The 22482-nt window shown below is 45.6% G+C and overlaps 1 protein-coding gene across 1 annotated transcript in view; it reads right to left on the bottom strand.

The window, feature by feature from the left end:
• Window positions 1-21689, bottom strand: part of RAB10 (RAB10, member RAS oncogene family) — a 29515-nt gene extending 7826 nt beyond the window's left edge. The window contains exons 1-2 of the mRNA XM_053383890.1: window positions 21557-21689; window positions 485-545 (exon numbers count right to left, since the gene is read on the bottom strand). Of these exons, the coding sequence (XP_053239865.1) occupies window positions 485-545; window positions 21557-21683 (188 nt within the window). The 5' untranslated portion in view covers window positions 21684-21689. The remainder of the gene's footprint in view (window positions 1-484; window positions 546-21556) is intronic.
• Between the last annotated feature and the right edge of the window lie 793 nt (window positions 21690-22482).

Raw genomic sequence — 22482 nt, forward strand, 5'->3', positions numbered from 1 at the left:
GGCCATCTCTCCTTGAGCAACCCAAGGCATTTCTAGGCCAGGTGTGGAGGAAGAACAGAGTGCTTTAACCTCCATCTTTCAGACCACTGACTCGCCTATGACGACCAGGCAGGTGCTTACGTATAAACCTGCCCGTAGATAGGATGCACGTAGGCTGCACCAAATGTTTGTCTGTTTAGGTCAAAGGCAGACTTTGGGGCTGCAGAAGAATTGCCTGCAAATGCCTTAGTTGCAAGATCATTCAGCTTTCCCCCAGTCCTGTTTGCAGGTCTCTCTCTCCCTGCTGTGGCTGATCTCTTCTCATTGTGTTGTCTTCCTCAATTAGTCACAGGGCACATACTGAATGTTATTTATGTTACATACTGTCTGGCTAATCGACCCTTTTCACTGTAGCCATGAGAGTCACAGAGCACTTCTTGACATTGCCAAAGCATCCCTTTTCGCATCAACATAACCCCCCCACAAATTCTGATGTGCCACTTACCATATCTGCAGTTTGATCTTCTTTCCTTGCAATTCAACTGTTTTGATCTTGAAATCTATCCCTAAAATATAAAAGAAACAACAGAAGTCATGACATGCCCAGAAAAACTATACTGAAAAGTGCAGTTATGGCAAATCCACCATCAAACCCCCCAGCCCCCACTATGGGAAACTTTGACACCTTGCTTCTATACCTGCCACAAATCACCAGTCCATATAGCCTACAAATAACCTTACATTTTAGCCAATCCCCTGGCCATTCCTGCTAACATGGCATTTGGTGCTTCAAGCTACAAAGCCATTTCACTAGTGCCTGTAGTTTATTCCAACTTATACTGAAACTGAGTTGTCTTTTTGCAGATTCCTCCAAGTCATTAAGCTGTGCGTAAGTGCAGTTCAATAACACCTATAGCACACAGCAACTTCCGGATTAAAGAGTAGGTGAGGTCTCTTCACCCAGGCTTTTCATAAGGCATATGAGGAGGTGTGGTCTGTATTCTTTGCTGTGCTGTCATACAGACAGTTAAGGTGCTCTGTTGCAAATGTTAGTTTATGCGACCTGACAGTTACGTATGCGTTTTTGATTTATTATGTGACCCACCCTGGGGCTGGGAAAGAAATTTAATACAGGACATAAAGACTCTCCCTCTGTGAATACTTCTGTAAGACGTGAGTTTCTGAACATGTGTAAACAGGGCCACAGGCAGCCCAGGTAACACCAGGGTCCGAAGCTAAGGCCTATGCACCTGAACTGTAGTCCTTCTGAGGAAGAGCAAAAGGCTCTTCTTTTTAGAGTCTTTGGGGTTCTGATTCATGGCTGACTTTTCCTAATTTTTTGATTATACTGACTTTCTTCTGTATTGTTTGTTGAGAGTTAATCTGAAAGTTTTTACAGTTTCTGCTCTGTTATTATGTTCATTATAGGTGGGCGTATTTAATTTGCTGTAAGCTGCTTTGCAGGTTCAGAACAAAAGGTTGGAAATGAGAAGAGGAAACAAAAAGTTTGTCCTATTTTAGTATTTTCAATTTGAGGTCAATCTCATTCAGCCTGGTCCTCTGCCTCTCTGGGATTATCTTAAAGTTTAATCAACATGAATTTTTTAAAATGGTAAACAAAGGAAGTCACCAATTTCTCATGCAATTCATATTTCCATTTAAGCGCAGCACTGTAATGTTAATTGACAATCTGTCTGCTGTCCAAATAGACTTGCAAAGCACCCACAAAAAGATTTGTGCATATGCTGTTTGAGAACTTCTATAAAAGCGTGGTTTAATAATGATAACAATAATCATATGTGTTCAAAAGGAACGTATATGTTCCGCTCACAAGGGTGTGGGATGCAGCGGCAGCATCCCAGTCAGGTACCAGGTACCAAGGGCCTGGCATTCATCATTCGACATGTGGCATCATGAGAGACGAACCTAAATCAGGAGCGCTATAGTTATGCTTACTTCAGCTCTTGCCACAGTACCCTTCCTACAATCCAGAATTATAGCCTACACAAGATTTTGCAAAAGCTTTCTGTTAGAAAAATGCATTGGTCTTAAACCAAAACTTGAACCTTCTCAGAATCTGAGAGCACTACGAGCAAATGTCAAAGCTACACTCAGATGAGCACAGCAGTTACTGGGAAAAGATAAAATATTGTGAAATCTTAATGAACTGAAACATGATCTTGGAGCAGCAGCAGAAGCAACACCAAGCGAACAAACTTTCATACTATGGAACACAAGTCCAGGGCCTTCTCAATATGGGAAGTCCAGCATGTGAAGACACCTTTTACATATAATAATAATAATAATAATAATAATAATAATAATAATAATAATTTATTATGCCCCGCCCAAATGTAAGCTTTTAAGTGGGGACAGTTAACATATCGTCTAGGAAATGTTTCATAACTTCAGACATGTTTGCTGAGGTTAATATGAATTACACGTCATGGAAGCAATTTTAAGCTGAACTGGAATTAAGTCCATGTTTCCCTTTGATTTCACCTGGAGGACTTTCACACAGCCAAGTGTTCAGCTCCCCAAGTGGCTTACAGAGATGAGTTAAGACAGCCTCTGCCTTCAGCCTTGCAACCTAAAGGGCGTGATGACAAAAGGAACAGGGGGTTGGGAAGGCTGGAGGGAAAGGGCAACTGGGGCACTGTGTCCACAGAGTCCTTGCAATAACCAGAGGAAGCAAAGCAGAGTTCAAGGAGAGGAGGAGGAGGAGGAGGAGGAGGAGGAGTGGAAAATTATTGAGCTGATGCAGCAACTCAGCTTCCCATCTTTCCTCTGCTACAACTTAGAATCATAGAGTTGGAAGAGACCACAAGGGCCATCGAGTCCAACCCCCTGCCAAGCAGGAAACACCACCAGAGCACTCCTGACATATGGTTGTCAAGCCTCTGCTTAAAGACCTCCAAAAAAGGAGACTCCACCACACTCCTTGGCAGCAAATCCCACTGTCGAACAGCTCTTACTGTCAGGAAGTTCTTCCTAATGTTTAGGTGGAATCTTCTTTCTTGTAGTTTGGATCCATTGCTCCATGTCCGCTTCTCTGGAGCAGCAGAAAACAACCTTTCTCCCTCCTCTATGTGACATCCTTTTATATATTTGAACATGGCTATCATATCACCCCTTAACCTCCTCTTCTCCAGGCTAAACATGCCCAGCTCCCTTAGCTGTTCCTCATAAGGCATCGTTTCCAGGCCTTTGACCATTTTGGTTGCCCTCCTCTGGACACGTTCCAGTTTGTCAGTGTCCTTCTTGAACTGTGGTGCCCAGAACTTGATGAACTTGATGAAGCAGCTGCTGTTGCAGCCAAGCAACTGCTGGTGGAAGGAGGAACCAGAGGTGGGGTTTTTTCTTTCTTTCTTGGAGCAAGATGGGAGTTCTTCCACCTCTATTGCAAGCAACGAACTGAGCACTGGAAGTGAAACAGCATCACTGGGACACAGGTAGGATGGACACCTGTCATGGATGCTTGAGTTGAGATTCCTGGATTGTAGGGACTAGAGGATCCTTGGGGTCCCTTCCAACTCTAAGATTCTATGACCTAAACCAAGGATGTCCAACAGGTCAATCGTGATCTACTGGTAGATCCCCAGGAGGTTTTGGTAGATAACGGTTGATCGCTGGCTCCCTTTCCTTATCAGGGGCAAAAGAGCATCCTGCCCTGCCCAGTGAAGGCGGTGAAGGTCCTGTGTGAGTGCCTGGAGCCGGTTGGAGGATAGATGGCGGCTAACAGATTGAAGGTGAATCCTGACAAGACAGAAGTACTGTTCTTGGGAGGACAGGAGGTGGGCGGGTGTGGAGGACTCCCTGGTCCTAAATGGGGTAACTGTGCCCCTGAAGGACCAGGTGCGCAGCCTGGGAGTCATTCTGGACTCACAGCTGTCCATGGAGGCGCAGGTCAATTCTGTGTCCAGGGCAGCTGTTTACCAGCTCCACCTGGTACGCAGGCTGAGACCCTCCCTGCCCATGGTCTGTCTTGCCAGAGTGGTGCATGCTCTGGTTATCTCCCTGCAATGCGCTCTACGTGGGGCTACCTTTGAAGGTGACCCAGAAACTACAACTAATCCAGAATGCGGCAGCTAGACTGGTGACTGGGAGCGGACGCCGAGACCACATAACACCAGTCTTGAAAGACCTACATTGGCTCCCAGTACGTTTCCAAGCACAACTAAAGTGTTGGTTGTTGTTGTTGTTTAGTCGTTTAGTCGTGTCCGCCTCTTCGTGACCCCCTGGACCAGAGCACGCCAGGCACTCCTGTCTTCCACTGCCTCCCGCAGTTTGGACAAACTCATGCTGGTAGCTTCGAGAACAGTATCCAACCATCTCGTCCTCTGTCGTCCCCTTCTCCTTGTGTTGGTGCTGACCTTTAAAGCCCTAAACGGCCTCGGTTCAGTATATCTGAAGGAGCGTCTCCACCCCCATTGTTCTACCCAGACACTGAGGTCCAGCGCTGAGGGCCTTCTGGCGGTTCCCTCCCTGCAAGAAGCCAAGTTACAGGGAACCAGGCAGAGGGCCTTCTTGGTAGTGGCACCCGCCCTGTGGAACGCCACCAGATGTCAAAGAGAACAACAACTACCAGACTTTTAGACAGCATCTGAAGGCAGCCCTGTTTAGGGAAGCTTTTAATGTTTGATACATTACTGTATTTTAATATTGTGTTGGAAGCCGCCCAGAGTGGCTGGGGAAACCTAGCCAGATGGGCGGGGAATAAATAAATAAATAATAATAATAATAATAATTATTATTATTATTATCATCATCATCATCATCACCATTATTATTACGCCCCCTCACCCCACCCTCCATTCTTGAATGATCTATAGAACAGGAGACGGAGTTTTCTCTCTGAGGCTGATTGTTTGTATTTTGGTGAGCAACTTTCCCCCATTCTCCCCCCAAAAAGCTCAGCATCTTTGGCCTGAACCCCTAAAAAACCGAGACTTTCCTCCCTAAAAAAACTCAACAACTTTTCCCTGAACCCCCACCCAAAGGGGTAGATCACTGCCAGCTTTTTATTCTGTCAGCAGATCGCAGTCTCTTAGGAGTTGGAAATCCAGAGCAGGCAGTCACAAGCTGAACTGCCATTCCAATACGCTCACTCACCCCTGCTCCAAACCAAGACCAACTTCGTCTCAAGTCTCAATCAAACTTACAGGGTTTCAGAAAATATGAATCACTACATGACGTTCAGGAGCAGCTCATGCACAATTCAAGGGATTCTGCACTGTGGTTAGGAGAGCAGGAAGTGTGCACATGCACACACTGTGTGCCAATGAGGCAGCCAGGCTAGGAAGTAAGGATGCATAGCAACATTTCTGTGCCGGTCCTTGTGCACAAGAGGGGGCCAGCAGGAGACTCACGGCAACCCTGGCGCTTATAGCACCACAAAAACAAATATTCAGAAGGAATACTAAGGGGCAATTCCCAAGAACAGAGCCTGCTGGTGGCCCACCTGAGAGGTGGTAGAGAAGGCAGGAAGGAAACAGATGGAGTTCCCTGAAAGGGACCCTCTGGCTGCTAGAACCCTGAACAGGAGCGACACTCCTTAGTTGCCAGTAATCTCTGCAGAACAACAGCAACTTATTGCTCTTCCTCACAGCATCTCACACCTATAGAATAAAGGACGCCTAACACAAGTTCCTTCCAGTTCCAGCCTTAATGAATGTCTCCAAAGCCTCAAGCACCACCTCAGGTGACCCTCATTTCTCTTTCTACAAACACAGTAGCAACAGTGTCACAACCAACCTTCACTAGTTTTGCTAGCAAACACAAAGGTGATTTTTTTGAGCAGTGGGGAGTGCCCACTTTCCCTAGCCCTATGTCTGCATAAAATCTGGAGACAACTCAGCTAGGGATTGGCATTGCATTCTTTTTGTTTCTGCAGTCTTCTTCACAGCACCTAAGTAAAATTAGATTACTTCTGTCCTCCAACTTGGCGGATTTTTTGTTGTGCCTGCTCTACTGTGTGGAGGGGGAGACTGCAGGGTTGAGCTACAAGAAACTCGAGCACTGGTTCCCAAACGTTTCCCTCCCTCCAGACTTGAAAACTGCAGGTGTTTTTGCTGGACAACTTAATTACTTTTCTACACTCTAACCCAGGGGTCGTTAAGGCATACCTTGCCTGGGCCAGTTCACTGCCACGCAGCCCCCTCCGTGGGCCGGATCGTGCACCCACGATTTCTGGCGTCTGTGCAGACGTGATTTCCAGCACCGTGAAAGAGAGTCCCTGCGCCGGTTTAGCACAGCACTTGGGGACTTGCCGAGCAGGTGGCTCGGCTTGTGGGCTAGTAAAACAACCCTCGTGTGCCGCTTGTGGCCCATGGGCCTTAGGCTGCCAACCCCCTGCTCTAACCACTAGGCCACACTGGCTTTGCTGAACAGGTATTTCTACAAGAGCAGAAGGGTCACCTTTATTACTAAGGCCTCACGCACAGCTACTACCTGAAGAAGATAGACCAGTCACCGGATGCTTTTCAGTACCAAGAAGAAGAAAAAGCTGGAGGAAGCACCTAATGGAATAATGATCCTCTAGCTGGTACTGGGGACAATGCAACCGTCTCAGACGTGACATCTTAGAAAACACTCATCTTCTCTGAATTATGCACAGAGACAGCCACAGATATAGGATAAGAAGGTTTCTGCAGATTTTTCCATCTAGATGCTAGCAAGGGAAGTTATTGAGTGATATCCAACATTAGTGATACTCAGAATAGACCCCAACACAACCAATGCACTTAGGAAGTTAAGCTTGTTGATTTCATCGGGTCTAGTACAAGTATGAGTTAATTGGAGTCATCCAATGTGTATTTAGTTGCATATGCCACACCTAGCATATCTGTTCTGGACCGCACCCAAGCCCAGAAGGATGGCTGAACGCTACTGAAAACCAACTGCTGGGAATTGCCAGTGGGCAGACTGCTGCTGCGGTGCTCATATCCTCCTTGAGGATTTCCCAGAAGAGGCATCCGGCTGGCCACTGTGAGAACAGGATGCTGGACTAGAAGGGGCACTGGCCTGATCCAGGAGTAAGCTCTTCTTATGCTCTTCCTAGCAGAAAGAGCAGGGCCACTATGCATTCACAAGAAAGATATAGAAGAGATTTGCAGGACTGGGTGCAAGGCAACAAGGGATTCCAGTGCTGTCCAACTGACATGTCACCAAATAGCTTCCAATGAAATGTGTAAACTAAATATACTTACAACACCACCAGTGGCATGAAAGCTGGCAAGTATTTAGCAGACCTAAAACTCTTCTCCCACCTTCACAGTTTCTCAAGCATGGTTCAAGAGGGAACCGGCTGTTCTTACCAGTAGTTTTAACTCCTTCTTCTGCCTCTGACTCTTAGGACTGCAAAGAAGGCCAGCTGGCAGCCCTGATCCAAGCATTCTGGCCTGGGGGAAAAGCAGAACCGGCCAGCTCTAACCTAAGGCAGAACAATGATACAGACTAGAGAGAGACGCAGATCAGCTCCACTGAGATGCCATCTTCGGAACTGTTACGTGGCACCACTGAAACAGCACAAATTATAGCACTGCTCTGGGGCGATGCACAAGTTTATTTGAACACCGCAAACCACGCCTAACAGATACAAGGACGTCTTCTCAGGAAGGCATTTACTCATTCTTTACTCTGAACAGAACAGAACAGAGTCATTCTCATGTCTGGACATACAGCCAATGTTATGTGCAGTTGCTCCAAACTATGTTGAAGAGGCAGTTTAGGCCAAGTGTGGTAGAAGACAGAATGTGTTCTGCCATGAGACCACTGGCTCAGCGTTTTAGTTCTCCTAAAGGGACTTCAGCAGGTACTCTGGCTTTGAGAAGCTAGGCCCTGGGAGCTGTGAGGATTCCAGGGAGGAAAAACAAGAGCCCATGCAAGACTGGTCAGTCTACCCTCATATATGTGTCAGCAAAACAAAAATATGTGCTATTAAAAAGGAAGTATTCTGAAAGATGAATCATAGACAAAACATGGCCTTCCACCCCAAGAGGGCAAAAATTACTAACCTAAGGCAGGGGTGGCTAACCCAAATCCTGGATCCAGCTCCTTTCCCCAGGGTCCCCAGTCATTTGGGAGTTTTTTAAAAAGTATCCAAAGAATTTAAAACCCTGCAACAACTTTTGATCTGGCTAATTTAAAAGGAGCAATTTACACACTCATGTACAAAAACTGGAAGAGTGGGGAAGCTGATCTAGCTTTATTCTTCCCACTTCAGAGAATAATTGTGGGAGGGGAAGGATCATGGAAATAAAATTGGAATTGTAGAGTTGGAAGGGACTCCTAGGGTCATCTAGTCCACCCAAAATCACAACATTCCACAGTCAGAACATTCCAGAAACAAGCTCTAAAAAACAAGACCTCAACATGAATCCAAACACACTGCAAGCCGCACAGAATATTCACAGCTGAAACAATGCCCCGCTTATCATTCACTTCAGGTCTAACATAGTAAACAGCTCCCATCTAGAATAACTGCAACAATATTTGCCTCCAGGAAAAGCTGCCTCAATGCCTGATTCAGATGACGCCCAACTTGAAGAACTGATTCAAACTGGAATTCTCCCATCTATATCCCTTTACAGAATCAGCCAAGAGGAAGATACCTTCCCACAACGTCTCAGAAGAACTCCACAACAGAATCCTCAATGTTAGCGAGTCAATCCAAATGGAGGATAAACATTAAATTATCCTTAAACAATTAAACATGAGAGACTTAACGGATGTGATACCTTTGGCAAGATCTCTTTCTCCTCCCAGGGTCCATCAAAGAAGCATGAGCATTAATCAAAGTAAAAGAAAACAAGAGTTTCTAGATTGATTCTATGCACGCTTACTATAAAAATAGCTGCTTCCAAGTCCACTGCCACATTCACTACCGCCAGCAATCTAGACTGTTGCTCCCAGAGGTTCAAGGTAACCACTTGCATAAATCTATAAACCCGGTTTCTAAAATCAATAAGAGTTACTTATCACTGGCCATTAAATGCATGCCCAATCAGGGTTGGTACAGGAGAGGCCTCCAGGCTTCCCAGCTTTAGCAAAATCCCTAAGCCACCCCAGCGCTGGGCAATAACCACCCAGAGCCCTCTGACCAAACCTTCACATTCAAACTCCTGGCACTGTGCTGATGGCCCACTTAGGAGCAGCTCTCAGGACACAGGAGAAACTGCTGGGGAGGGGGGGGAATTTCTCCAGGGCTCCATTTTTCTGCGACAGTTAAAACTTTCTGGAACATTTTTTTAAAAACAACAACAACCCACAATTTGCTTTAGGGTAGATAAAAATCAATGATGATAATAATGATAACCCTAATCCTAATCCTAATCATAATAATAATAATAATAATAATAGGATTTTTTTTAATTTAAATCAGATTTTTTAAAATTTAAATCGGGTTGTTAAAATAAAATGCTTTTGGAAGAAAAACCTTTCTAAATATAGTTTTCTATTTAAGTTACATTATAGTTCAAAGTCCATCAGGAAATAAGGATTTGTTTTAAGTTTTTCATGTGTGCTAAAACTCAGTCTAAGTTTCTTTTTTAAAATTGTTTAACCACATCAGTTAACAAACATGGATACATATGCTATAATGTTATTGTTTTAGTTAAATAAATTGTTCAAATTGTTATTAAGAAAATGATTATTTTTCTCCTTCCAATAAAGTACGTCAGAAAAGCTGTCCAAATATAAACAGTTAACTTATCAAACCACAATAATTTCTTAATCATCTGTCTATGTATTTCTAATAGTATAACCAAATCAGTCATTTTTGATATAACTGTAAAAATTACTCTGAAAATTTATTATTCCAAAAATGAAACCTTCATCTGGTTGCAAATACGCAAGAATGAGTCTTTCTGTAAAAAAAATGATTTAAATCAAGTCTTACTGACTAGTGATTTAAATCGATTTGATTTAAATCCAATCCTGGGTGGCATGCATATTTGTGGTATGACAAGGTTAAAGCACATAAAGGTTTTAAAAACCATATTGTCAGAAAAGCACTATTAAATGTCTGGATTAGATATAAAGATTTACTGGAAAGTAAAACTCCAAGGTGGTTGTCGCCAATGGAAGCTAAGGCAGTTAAAAAGTTAAATATGGAGTTTAAATGGCCAAGATACTGGGAAATTTTGGAAAAGGAAGGGGACAGACTGAGACTGCAGAGTTTTGAGAAATTAAAAGGGAAGGTGAGGGATTGGTTGCACTATCATCAAATAAATGAAGTGTTCAAAATGGACAGTAAAATTGGCTTCCAGGTGGAAAAATCAAAATTGGAGACTGAACTGTTAGAATCCAGCACTAGAAACTTGTCAAAAATGTACAACTTGCTGCTGAAATGGAATACACAAGATGAAACGGTTAAATCAAGTATGATTAAATGGGCTCAGGACATTGGTCATAACATTTTGTTTGCTGATTGGGAAAAGTTGTGGACCACCGGGATGAAATTTACGGCATGTAATGCCTTAAGAGAAAATATTATGAAAATGATCTATAGGTGGTACATAACCCCAGTCAAGCTTGCAAAGATCTACCATTTGCCTGATAATAAATGTTGGAAATGTAAGGAAAAGGAAGGTTCATTCTTTCACCTCTGGTGGACGTGCCCGAAGATTAAGGCATTCTGGGAAATGATCTATAATGAACTGAAAAAGGTATTTAAATATACCTTCCCTAAGAAACCAGAGGCCTTTCTCTTGGGTATTGTCGGCCAAGGGGTGTTAAAGAAGGATATAACCTTTTTTATGTATGCTACAACAGCAGCAAGAATACTCACTGCAAAGTACTGGAAGACACAAGATCTACCCACTCTGGAAGAATGGCAGATGAAGGTGATTGACTACATGGGCCTGGCAGAGATGACGAGCAGAATCCGAAACCAGGGAAGAGAAGCAGCGGAAGAAGAATGGAAAAAATTTAAGGACTATTTAAAGAAATATTACAATATTAATGAAAGTTAGAATGATGTTGGATTAGAAAGTAAACGGTTACTATTAGTAACGGTTAAGACAAGGAGAATAAGGAGGATTAAATTAAAATAAAATAAGGGAAGATTTGCTGATTAATTGATTAGAATCTGGAATACAGAAAAGGGAGGCATGAGGAAGTCGGGGAAGTAAGGTAAAAGAAATTAAGAAATGAAATTGTACTTGTGTTTTTTGTTTGTGTTTTTGTTTGTTTATGTATTTGTTGTGTTTGTTGTATTGTTATGTTATGTTTTTGTGGTTATAAAAAATTCTTTAATAAAAATATTATCAAAAAAAAAATGATTTAAATCCAATCCACCCTGTTTAGGAGTAATTTAAGAAACTGAAGGCTGGGGAGGTGCTGAGATTTTATGAACGTCAACAATGGGAAAGATGTACACTGCTTTTAAAAAATACGGAAATAAATCAAGATATGGCATAGCGGGATTAAGCACCACCTAGTTCTTCACAAGTGATGCAGTACTTATGGAACTCATTATCCAAAGGGTGAGGTTACCTCTGGCAGAGGCAGTTTTCAAGATCGCAGTTACTTTCCCTGACAGCTGTGAGTAGAGCTTCCATCTTCAGGAGCAGTTTGTCTCCAGCATCTGATAACCAGAAGGGAACAGGAGGCCACTGTCTCCACCTCCTCAGGGTCCCTTTGTTAGGTGACCACTGCTGGGAACAGACTTCTGGACGAGACAGCCCTTAGATTTCATCCGCAAAGACATTTCTCACATTTTTATGCTCAAACAGCTTAGGCATTTGGTGGTCCAGAACAGCCCATCAATATCTTCCTGAAACTTTGCAGATCCTCCAGTACCTATAGGATTTAACTCACTGTTCTACTGTGCAAATGCAGGCATCTCCCCACTTCCAGGCATTCTACTCACACACAACTGCACGTGTGTGTAGCACCGGGAAATAAATAAATAAAATCCTGACAGGAAATGGCAAGTGGAAGAGTCCTCATGGCTCACATGGAGACCCACCCAGGAACCCAGAGGATGTCAGTGAGGGTGGAAGAAGCCCCGAAAAGACCTGAGGCACAGCCAGGCTTTGTTTAGGCTGCTCAGCCTCCCCACCTAACAGCTGATGTATGGGGTAGGGCAGTTGCCTCTTTCCCATATGTCCTCCAGGCTTCAGCCGGGCCCACAGCTTCAACTCTACTTGAACAGAGAGTTGTGTGGAAAGAGAGGTGGAGATCAGGGACACATAGGCATTTAGGGGCTTTTAAGAGGGTGCTCCCCACTTTGCGTGATTTCACTTAAGCGTGCAGGGGCCAGAACGTAACCCCCCGCATAAGCAGGGTGATGCCTCTATAAGCTTTTAACGTGACCGTTGCTACTGCCGCAATGTACCGCTTTTCGCAGAAATCTTAACAAAAAGCACAATTGCAACGAACCGCTCCAGAAAGAGATAAGCTTTGCACAGGGCCCAAGAACACCACTCACAGACAACGGTGCATCAGTTCCCATGGTCAAGAGAGGGAGGGCCCAAGAACATCCAAGCAAAGCAAAAGGCGCCAAGGTCACCTTAGCGTGAAGAGATAGAAAAGTTAACAGTTTGTCACAAAAACTGTAATGCTATCTGCTCAGCTTGAACACACTTGGCATTGGTCTCAGCAGCAGCCAATGAAGTAACACCCTTGCCAAGACTTCTAACTTTGCAAGTAAAGGGATAGGGATCCCTTCAAAATCACTATTAATTCAGATTACGAAAACTGGAAAACAGACTCCTTCCTCTCCCAACACAGTCACGAAACGCTTGTTCTATGCCTCTAGCAACAATTCAGCTTCGATATTTACACTGGGGGCAGAGAGTCCATCAAACTCTCCCAGGTAAAAAAAAAAATGAGCAAAAAAAATGAGAGGCACAAATACAAGATGGGTGACACCTGGCTTGAGAGCACTACATGTGAAAAGGATCTAGGAGTCTTGGTTGACCACAAACTTGACATGAGCCAACAGTGTGACGCGGCAGCTAAAAAAGCCAATGCAATGCTGGGCTGCATCAATAGGAGTATAGCATCTAGATCAAGGGAAGTAATAGTGCCACTGTATTCTGCTCTGGTCAGACCTCACCTGGAGTACTGTGTCCAGTTCTGGGCACCACAGTTCAAGAAGGACACTGACAAACTGGAACGTGTCCAGAGGAGGGCAACCAAAATGGTCAAAGGCCTGGAAACGATGCCTTATGAGGAACGGCTAAGGGAGCTGGGCATGTTTAGCCTGGAGAAGAGGAGGTTAAGGGGTGATATGATAGCCATGTTCAAATATATAAAAGGATGTCACATAGAGGAGGGAGAAAGGTTGTTTTCTGCTGCTCCAGAGAAGCGGACACGGAGCAATGGATCCAAACTACAAGAAAGAAGATTCCACCTAAACATTAGGAAGAACTTCCTGACAGTAAGAGCTGTTCGACAGTGGAATTTGCTGCCAAGGAGTGTGGTGGAGTCTCCTTCTTTGGAGGTCTTTAAGCAGAGGCTTGACAACCATATGTCAGGAGTGCTCTGATGGTGTTTCCTGCTTGGCAGGGGGTTGGACTCAATGGCCCTTGTGGTCTCTTCCAACTCTATGATTCTAGGTATGACCAATCAATTGGTAGAGCAGGATGAGACTCTTAAATCTCGGGTCCATGGGTTGGAGCCCCATGTTGGGCAAAAGATTCCTGAATTGTGGGGGGTTGGACTAGATCAGTGTTTCCCAAACTTGGGTCTCCAGCTGTTTTTGGACTACAACTTCCATCATCCCTAGCTAGCAGGACCAGTGGTCAAGGATCATGCAAGGCATGTGCCCTTCCACTAAGCCACGGCCCTTCCTATAAAACAGAATAAACCTTGGTGGGGGGTTTCGGGTGCGGGGACGACCAGAGGTTTAGTGCAATGGCTTGGCTGTGACTCTTCACTACTCTGGTGGATTGTTTTCTCAATGGTTAAAGGTAAAGGTAAAGGGACCCCTGACCATTAGGTCCAGTCGTGACCGACTCTGGGGTTGCGGCGCTCATCTCACTTTACTGGCCGAGGGAGCCGGTGTACAGCTTCCAGGTCATGTGACCAGCATGACTAAGCCACTTCTGGCGAACTAGAGCAGCGCACGGAAATGCCGTTTACCTTCCCACCGGAGTGGTACCTATTGATCTACTTGCACTTTGAGGTGATTTTGAACTGCTAGGTTGGCAGGAGTTCTCAATGGTTAGTTTCCATCAAAACTGTACAACTCTTCCCCCCTTAATTACTAAGAGATCTGGAAAGGGAAACCAAGGACTTAAGTCACATTTTCTATATTGCCACATCAATGTTCAAGTTTGCAGTGAACGGTAAAACGCTCAAACATAGCAAGGTAACTTCTAAATAGTATCTGACAGTCAAATATAGCAACACAAATCTTATTTAGATTTATGCTAACTGTGCCTTTCTTCGTGACAAGAACTTTCAGTTGTTTTAGATTTATAATTTTTATGCCACTTAATAAAAAATATTTAAGGGGCTCTATTGATGAACCCAAAAACCAAATTAAATGCTGGTTTATTCTGCATTCTAGTATAGGATGAGAAATCCTACAATTTATCATCCAGAGAATAATTTAACATACCATATTGCCCATTAAATTTAACAAGAGGGTTCAATCAGATCTTGTAAGATAAGTAAATGCAAGCACTGAAATGCAAGTTTCACTGTGATCAGAAAGAGCTCTTGGCCTCTTCAACAATTCTACCTTTTGTATTCCCATTCTTCCACTCCAAAAGAGCTAACAGCAATTTCTCGGTTTCCACAGTCTCTTTCAACATTTCACAAAATGTATGCTGCAAAGGGCTATCATTCTTTGCGCCATTTTGATGGTTGATCCCAAAATTTCCTTTCAAGACACCAAAGGGAACTCAACTGTCCATGCCGGTACGGATTTGAGATGCAAGAGGTGGCAGTTGGTATTTATTGACGATTAAACAAGATGAATTCACTGTAAAAAAACAAAACAGTGTACTTCAAGGGGTCACGGCCTGCCTGAGTGAAATGTGATTTATACATTTTAAAAGGAATCATAATCTCTGAATATCATCATTCCTGTTCCTGTAAATGATTAGCTATTTTGGGAGGCCAGAGAAAAGTGTCAATAGTTGTTTTGAACAGAATGAATAGAGGACAAGGACAAGGTTTGAACAAACCTTTTGCAACTTGGGCAAGGAGTTTGAACCACTCTGGTGTCCAGGACCATTCCCCACTTACTGGCTGCTGCTGCAGATCTGGTGCCTTGCTTCACATCCAGCCAGGGAGTAGCAGGGAGTGCAAAGGAAAACAGAACAGTGAGAAGGCTGTTCCTGGCAAATTCTGTCCTCTACCTCCTACCACACACAGAATTGCTGGAGCTGGCAGCAATTTGGGACCAGGATGAAACCCATGCAACACGCGAGGGCAGTATCAAGGATGCCTGCGATCACACATTTCCCAATCTGACTTTTTTTTCAGCCGGAGTACAGTTCCGGCTCCTCTCAGATGAGCGCCATTGTGGGCCAGCATCTCCCCGTGCCCGTTTCTTGCCTTTATGCCCAAAACGGACATTTCAAGTCAAAACGGAAGCTGGCCAGTGTGTACAAGTCTACACTTTTCCTTAAGCTTTCCAGCCAGGTCTCTACTATTGCACACATGTGTGTTTGTGCCAGGCCCTTCTGAGCTACCCATGCCATCCGTCTGAATCTAAGGAGGTGGGGACGCATTTATTTGACCTGCACAAGAACCAGGGGCGACCCCCAATCAGCTTGCCATGGTTTTTAGCACCTCTGCAGGCAGTAAACGCAGCTGTTGTCAAACTGGCATCTGTTCAGGGCTGACCAGAGTCGCCTAGCGATTTATTGTAACAACTTCGTGGTGAGTTCAAGCACCTATTTTTCTTGGAAAAGAACACTGGACCTTACAGAACAAAGTGTCATATGAGCAAGGAAACCAAGAGAGGAAAAATAAGAATACTGAGGGATGTTGAGCTGCAGCTGTTGAGACTTTGGTCTGATTCAGAGAATCTCCCAACGCCTGAAAGATCAGGGAACGAGTCGCAAAAAGTCTCAGGTTGTGCAATCTCACTTCCCACTCTCCCTCCTTTGCATATGAGGAAAGTGAAAGCATCCACCAACCAGTGCCAACTCTTAAGGACTGTGGTTTGCTCCAACCAATTCAGGTTAGCTAAAACAAACCAGGATATTAAACCATGGCCACCTACATTAGGTTTAGGAAACTGTCTGAACTGGGCCACTGAGTCGGGAAGAGGACATTCAGATCTGAGCATTTTGGAGGCATCAATCCTTGACCATACAGGATGCACAAAGCTGAAAAAAAGGACAGCAGCATCTTTCTTAGGTTTAAGACCTTAAATGTATCACATCCAACTGCACAGTATCTTTAATTTAGTACCACAAACTCCCACAGATATTCAGTTTGCCCGGTGGTTAACTCTGGAGCACTGCTGCTGTTGAAAGAACTGTTCTTTCCTGACAGGCGCTCTGGACATTAAGGATATGGATATGGCTCCTTCTTGGCTGCACAGCTATCCTATTTCATCACATTCTCTCTCGGGACAGTTTTTATACACACAGGCAGTCTCTCTCAAAGTTGCTGCAACACATTTAATAGGCTCAATATCCATTCTAATATTTTCTCTCTCTCTCTTTCATTCGTGTGTGTGTGTGTGTGTGTGTGTGTGTGTGAGAGAGAGAGAGAGAGAGAGAGAGAGAGAGAGAGAGAGAGAAACCTTAGATACAGCTCCATATCATGTGCATTTGCAAAGCCAGTAGGATACCAGCAAGGAGTAGTAAAGTGCAGAAGTCCCAAGTAGTTCAGCCAACCCAGGAGATCTGTGTCACAGGCCACCTGAAATAATTTTTGAATGGCAAGCTAGTCAAGTGACAGACCTGGTGTGTTTTACCAGCTGTCAACAAGGAGCGCTTGCACCATGTTAAGCACACAGGAAGTTGATATCTACCCCTAAACGTTCCCATGTGCATGTCCCATGGCAAACGAACCCCAGAAGTGCTCCACAAAAGCATCACCTGCACTTTCGAACAGCCAGCTGCCAATCAAGTTAAACCCATGATAGATGGAGCAGAGTGGGAAGAGAGGATTCTCAGAATCTCCCTCTAACACTGGTTAACCCAATGCTGCAATTAGCACACAAATACATAAGCCCAACTTAGAGCATTATTCTGCATGTAGTGCAATAGAGCTTTCCTGGAGAACTTTAAATGTCACATCTTGCCTTTGAAGACAAATGCTCTGCCCTATTCAGGGAAGTTATGATGACTTGGGGATTTTCACACTGGAGGCTATTTATAGTATTCCTAGCTAGGGTACTGAAGTCATCGGCCCTCCCCTCAGCAATTTACTTTTCAAATAGAAGCTGGACCACAACTAAAAATAACAAAGTGTCCTAAATTATTGGCAAGCTGCAAGGTGTGCCATGACACTGCCAAAAGCACTATGCCCTTATTTTTGAAGATCCAATGTTGCCCAGAAGTAGAAATGCTTCTTAATCATTGTGCAAGATCAATAAACTAGAAAGCGTAGGAACTCAGCCATTGCTGAATATGGTAAGCCTGTTCTGAATTTTGCTGAACCTGGGAATGAACAAATCTGTCAAGACTTGTTTAAGAGCCATCACACAAAGCCTGAAGAACCAAAGTATGGGGGCGGGGAGTGTCCTGGATTTACCTACTGGCAGGTAGACAGCAGCAAGCCGCACAAACATTTAGCTGAGTAATGTTTGATAATCCAGCTGTGTGTCTTGCAGAAAAGTTGCTACTGTATGTATGGCTGCTACAGAGGTAAGTGTTCTTCTAGGCTTAGTAATAAGAAGCTTCACTGCAGGCCTTCAGCATTTGAATAGCATACCTTTAATGTTTGTCAGATTGATGGTCCCATCTCTATGAAAAAGATCCAGATTTGTTCATGCCCACACAAACCTGTTAGCCATCTGTAGCCCAAAAAGCAGGCGTGGGGACCTTTGTAAACCAACTTCCATGCTTCAGAATCTCCTTTGTGTGACTATTTGACACAGGCAACCTTGCAAATGACTATTTATAAGCCTGAGCTGACACAAAGCTACAACTAGAAAGACTGAACATAAAAAATTGCGGTTCAGTTTTAGAACAGTGAAGCCAGATGTCTGCAGAGCAACCGCCAGCTATAAACAGTACCTAAATTAAGCCCACAGAGCAAGAAAAAATGCCAACTACTGTACATCTCATGAAGTGGGCTCTTTCAATACCAGTTCTGCCACTTTTAAGGTGCCACAGGGCTCTTGCTTCCACTGCAACAGTTGTTAAGAACTATTTCCCACATTATTATTTTCAGTGTGGTGTAGGGCTTGAATCCCCACTCTGCCCTGTCACTGGGCAACCCTGGGACATTCACTGCCGCTCAGCCTAACCTACCTCTCAATGCTGTTGTGAAGACAAAATTGGGAGGAGAACTATGTCTGCCACCTTGAGCCCCTTGGAGTAAGGTGGGATAGAAATGTAATAAAATAATAAAATTATATTTTTAAACGCAAATGTAAAATAAGTGTGAACATGTTTATCCTAATAAAGACACAACAACCTGCAGCTCCCTGTTCAGGCAATTCCATGTTGACATCTGTACAGTGTGCGAAACAGCTCTAGGATGTCTGACCTTCAGAACTCAGATAAAATATTCCACCACCACAGACAAGTGTTTACGGAGTAATCAAATCTTCATAACACACAGGCAACCTGATAAGAGACATCAAATATTAACTATTATTACTCATGCAAACTGAGTATAATCCGTCGCAACTCTGATCAATTAAATCTTAGAGAGGGAGAAACCTCCTCAAGGGAAGTGATCTGGGATTCACAAATGATGATCTTCTACCATTCCCTGCTGTTTAGTAGTGCAATACATTTAAACCTGGAGTTATGAGTGGACAAAGTCACACAGAATAGTAGCACAAATCCCATCTTTCCAGTTTATGTCAGGAGAACAACTGAAGTGTGTAACTGTGCTGCTCAGCAAGTACAGTAGTACCTCAGGTTAAGTACTGAATTTGTTCCGGAGGTCCGTTCTTAACCTGAAGCACCACTTTAGCTAATGGGGCCTCCTGCTGCCGCCGCGCCGCCTGAGCACGATTTCTGTTCTTATCCTGAAGCAAAGTTCTTAACCTGAATCACTATTTCTGGGTTAGCGGAACCTGAAGCATAGGTAACCCAAGGTTCCACTGTACTTGAACTACTGCGCAAAGCCTTATAACCAGAGCTCAATCTATCCTAAACAGCAACTAAGGGTCCAACAATTTGTAGACTGAAGTTTATCAACGTTTGTCTCCAGGAACCATCCAGGAAGCAGAAGGAAAAGAAACAGCCAGCAACAGAAACATCCCGGTGGGCAGCCGCTATTTGTGCTTGGCCTCTTCAAATACAGGCTTTTAAAAGGGTGTTGAAATCCTCTCTTCACTCCTGCCTTTCCTTAAGACTGTTAATGGCTTGTGAAATTCAGAGCAGGTTTTTCATAATAACTGTACACCTATCTGATGCATCTAATGCATGTTTCTTATGTACACTGCTTTGGGCGGGTCTGGCCTTAAAAAGCGGATCAATACTTTGAATAGCAGACAGATTGCCACCTACTGTATTGTAAAACTGACTGCTGTGTTTTAATATAAAATGTTTTGTGCGGTTTGTATGAAAAGCAGTGTATGGAAATATTAAACAAAGATCACATAGCTCTAACTAGCAGGTACCTGGCAGTGTATTGCTGTGAGGCACTGCTGCCCTGTCCAGGAACTACCATGAAACCTCTGCTTGTAACTTGAGATCTTGGGGGAAATGAGTTCGCATAATAAGGGAAGCAAAGCATGTGAAACTGTTGATCTTCAGAGATTGCAAAATAATTAAATTGAACCAATGTCAGAATAATATGCAGCAAAAATATCCTACCCGCAGGAAAAAATTGCAAATATCTTCGTGAGAGGCTGGGCGAGAGAGAAACAAACAGGTTTATTCTATTAGGGCACCTGGGACTTCATTTCCTGAATCAAAATTGCCAACATTATTAACAATGATTTAGAAATCACCTTCTAAATCACCATCTCAAGGCCACTTACAAATAAAACAGTTAAAAATACAAGAACAACAAATCCGGTTAAAAGAAGACTAAAACCCTAACAAGGGCAGATAATGTATTGTGTCTTGAGTTCAGCCCATTAAGGACCCCAAATTTAATTCCAAAAGCAAGCCCTTAGGGATTCCGATAAAGGCTTCCTCTCCTCCAACACACAAACCTCCTCAAGACTGGTGAATTCTCAAAAAACAGGTGGGGGCATCTGCATAATTTATATAGGCCAGTGTTAACACTTCCTGTACCAAGTTTTCCATCTACAGTGCATACACACAGCCTGGGTATAGCTCAAAGCAGACAGCAGGATTTATGTTGGCTCAGGCCACACCTATCTACTATAGCAATGTTAAGACATCAAACAAAGCAAAAAGCAGGCAGCAGTTGTCTCCAAGATAATGTTTCTTTGGCCTCTGATAAGTCCTCCACGCCCATTCCCAGCCTGCCAGTCTCCATCGCCTTAAGAGTACAGCAAACTCAGCACTGGAAAAAATCCTAAAATATTCCTCACATTTAAACTACTCTGTGCTGAAATCAACACCATCTCTTTGAAAGCACTTCTAGAATTTCACCCCTCTGAAGATAAGGAATTGACAGTCAATATTCATAGTCAGCTACTCCTCCATTTGAGGCACAATAGCTGGAAGCAGATACAGATAATAGCATAAAATGTGATACTCCGAAAGATAAAGGGCTCCATGAGCAAAGAGTAGCCTCAGCACTAGGGGGTGTGGTATGAGTAAGAGCCCTCAGGCGATGCTGAGGTCACTCCAAGAAGTCAGCCTGGTGTTTCGGAAGATGCAGCGGTGGATGGGCAGGTGCCAAAGATGCCAACGGACAAGAGTGAGGGGAACAAAAGAGCGCAGGGCTGCAAAGGAATCAAAGGCTGCTGCCAACGGGGGCAGCTACCAGTGCAGGCCAAAGCATTAGGAGCATTCCTCCCATTCAGAAAACAAAGCTGGACAAATATAATCCCGCTGTGCAGCCGGAGTGACAGGCGGGGCTGCTATGACCAGGGCAGGGAGCACGCATGGCAAAGTAGACACACTATAGGAAGACTACCAGGGCCAAGCGGTTGCAAGCACTCAGATGGCGGGGAGGGGGGTAAGATGCAGCAGAAGGAACAAAAGATGACGCTGGGAGGCTGACAGCTATGGGGCAGGATGGGGAGGGGGGGTCCTGCAGGAAGGGTGGGAGGGGAGCAAGTGGGGAGAGCCCACCTTTCCAGGATAGAGGGAGGTGGGTGGGTGGGATGCACGGGGAGGAAGACAGAGGGGTGGGGGGAGAGAAGGGGAGTCATCCAGGGGAGCCACGAAGCGGAATCAGGCCCAAGGGGGCCCACCCAGTCCCACCATCCTGCTCCCCGTAGGGCCAAGGGTCGCCCCTCCGGAGGGGGGAGTCCAGCGGGGGAGGAGGGACCATGACCCCGGAAGCGGCGTGGGCGGTGGGGAGGGGGCTCCCCCTCCCCTCTCCCCCTCCTCACCGATGGTGGAGATGAAGGTGGTGTTGAAGGCGTCGTCGGAGAAGCGGAAGAGCACGCAGGTCTTGCCCACGCCCGAGTCGCCGATCAGCAGCAGCTTGAAGAGCAGGTCGTAGGTTTTCTTCGCCATGGGGGCCCCCCCGCCGCGCCGCGCGCCCCTCCCTCGCCAGGCTCCGCCTCAAGAGGCCTCCCGCCCCGGACCCCCTCACGGGCACCGCCGCCCCCGCTCCCTCGCTCGCTCTTCTCTCGGACTCTCCCTCAGGGCCCCGGCGCCGCTCGGGAGGCACAAAATGGCTGCTCAGGCGGCGGCGGCGGCGGAGGCCGGGATGGGCGAGCCTGGGCGGAGCGGGCGGCGGCGGCGGCTTCTCCTCAAGGGGCGGCGGTGGCGGCAGCGCCCGGCTTCATACCCTCCCTCAGAAACGCCCGCGCGCGCGCTCCGGAGGCCAAGAAGAGGAGCAGGCCGCACGCAGCACGCACGGGCCGACTGACTGACTGACTGGGCGGAGGCGCCGTGTGCGCAGGCGCGGGCCGGGCGGGAGCGCGCACGCCGCCGGGCCTCTCCCTGCCTTTCTTTGCCTGTCCAGGCGCCGGAGGGGGCGGGGCTGCGCGCTGACGTCGACGCCGCAGGATGTCGGAGGCCAAGGCCGGCGCGCGCCCTCTCGCTGGCTCGCCTCAGCCGCCGGAGCTTGGGCGCATGCGCGCAGACCGGCCCCATCCCCTCGGCTCCCCAGGTGGCCCTTATACGCGTGCGCAGGGAGGGAAGGGCGTGCTCACGCACGCACGCACCGTACGTAACGCTGCGCTGGGCGCCTCCAATGGGAGAGCGGCGAAGTGACGCCAGCGGCCACGCGAGCTCGCGGATCCGAGAAAGGGGGGAAGTGGGCGGGGCGCCGGGCGCTCCCTGTTCCCCCACTTTGTCTCCCGCGCGC

This window comes from Podarcis raffonei, chromosome 3, assembly GCF_027172205.1.
Source record: "Podarcis raffonei isolate rPodRaf1 chromosome 3, rPodRaf1.pri, whole genome shotgun sequence".
NCBI lineage: Eukaryota > Metazoa > Chordata > Lepidosauria > Squamata > Lacertidae > Podarcis > Podarcis raffonei.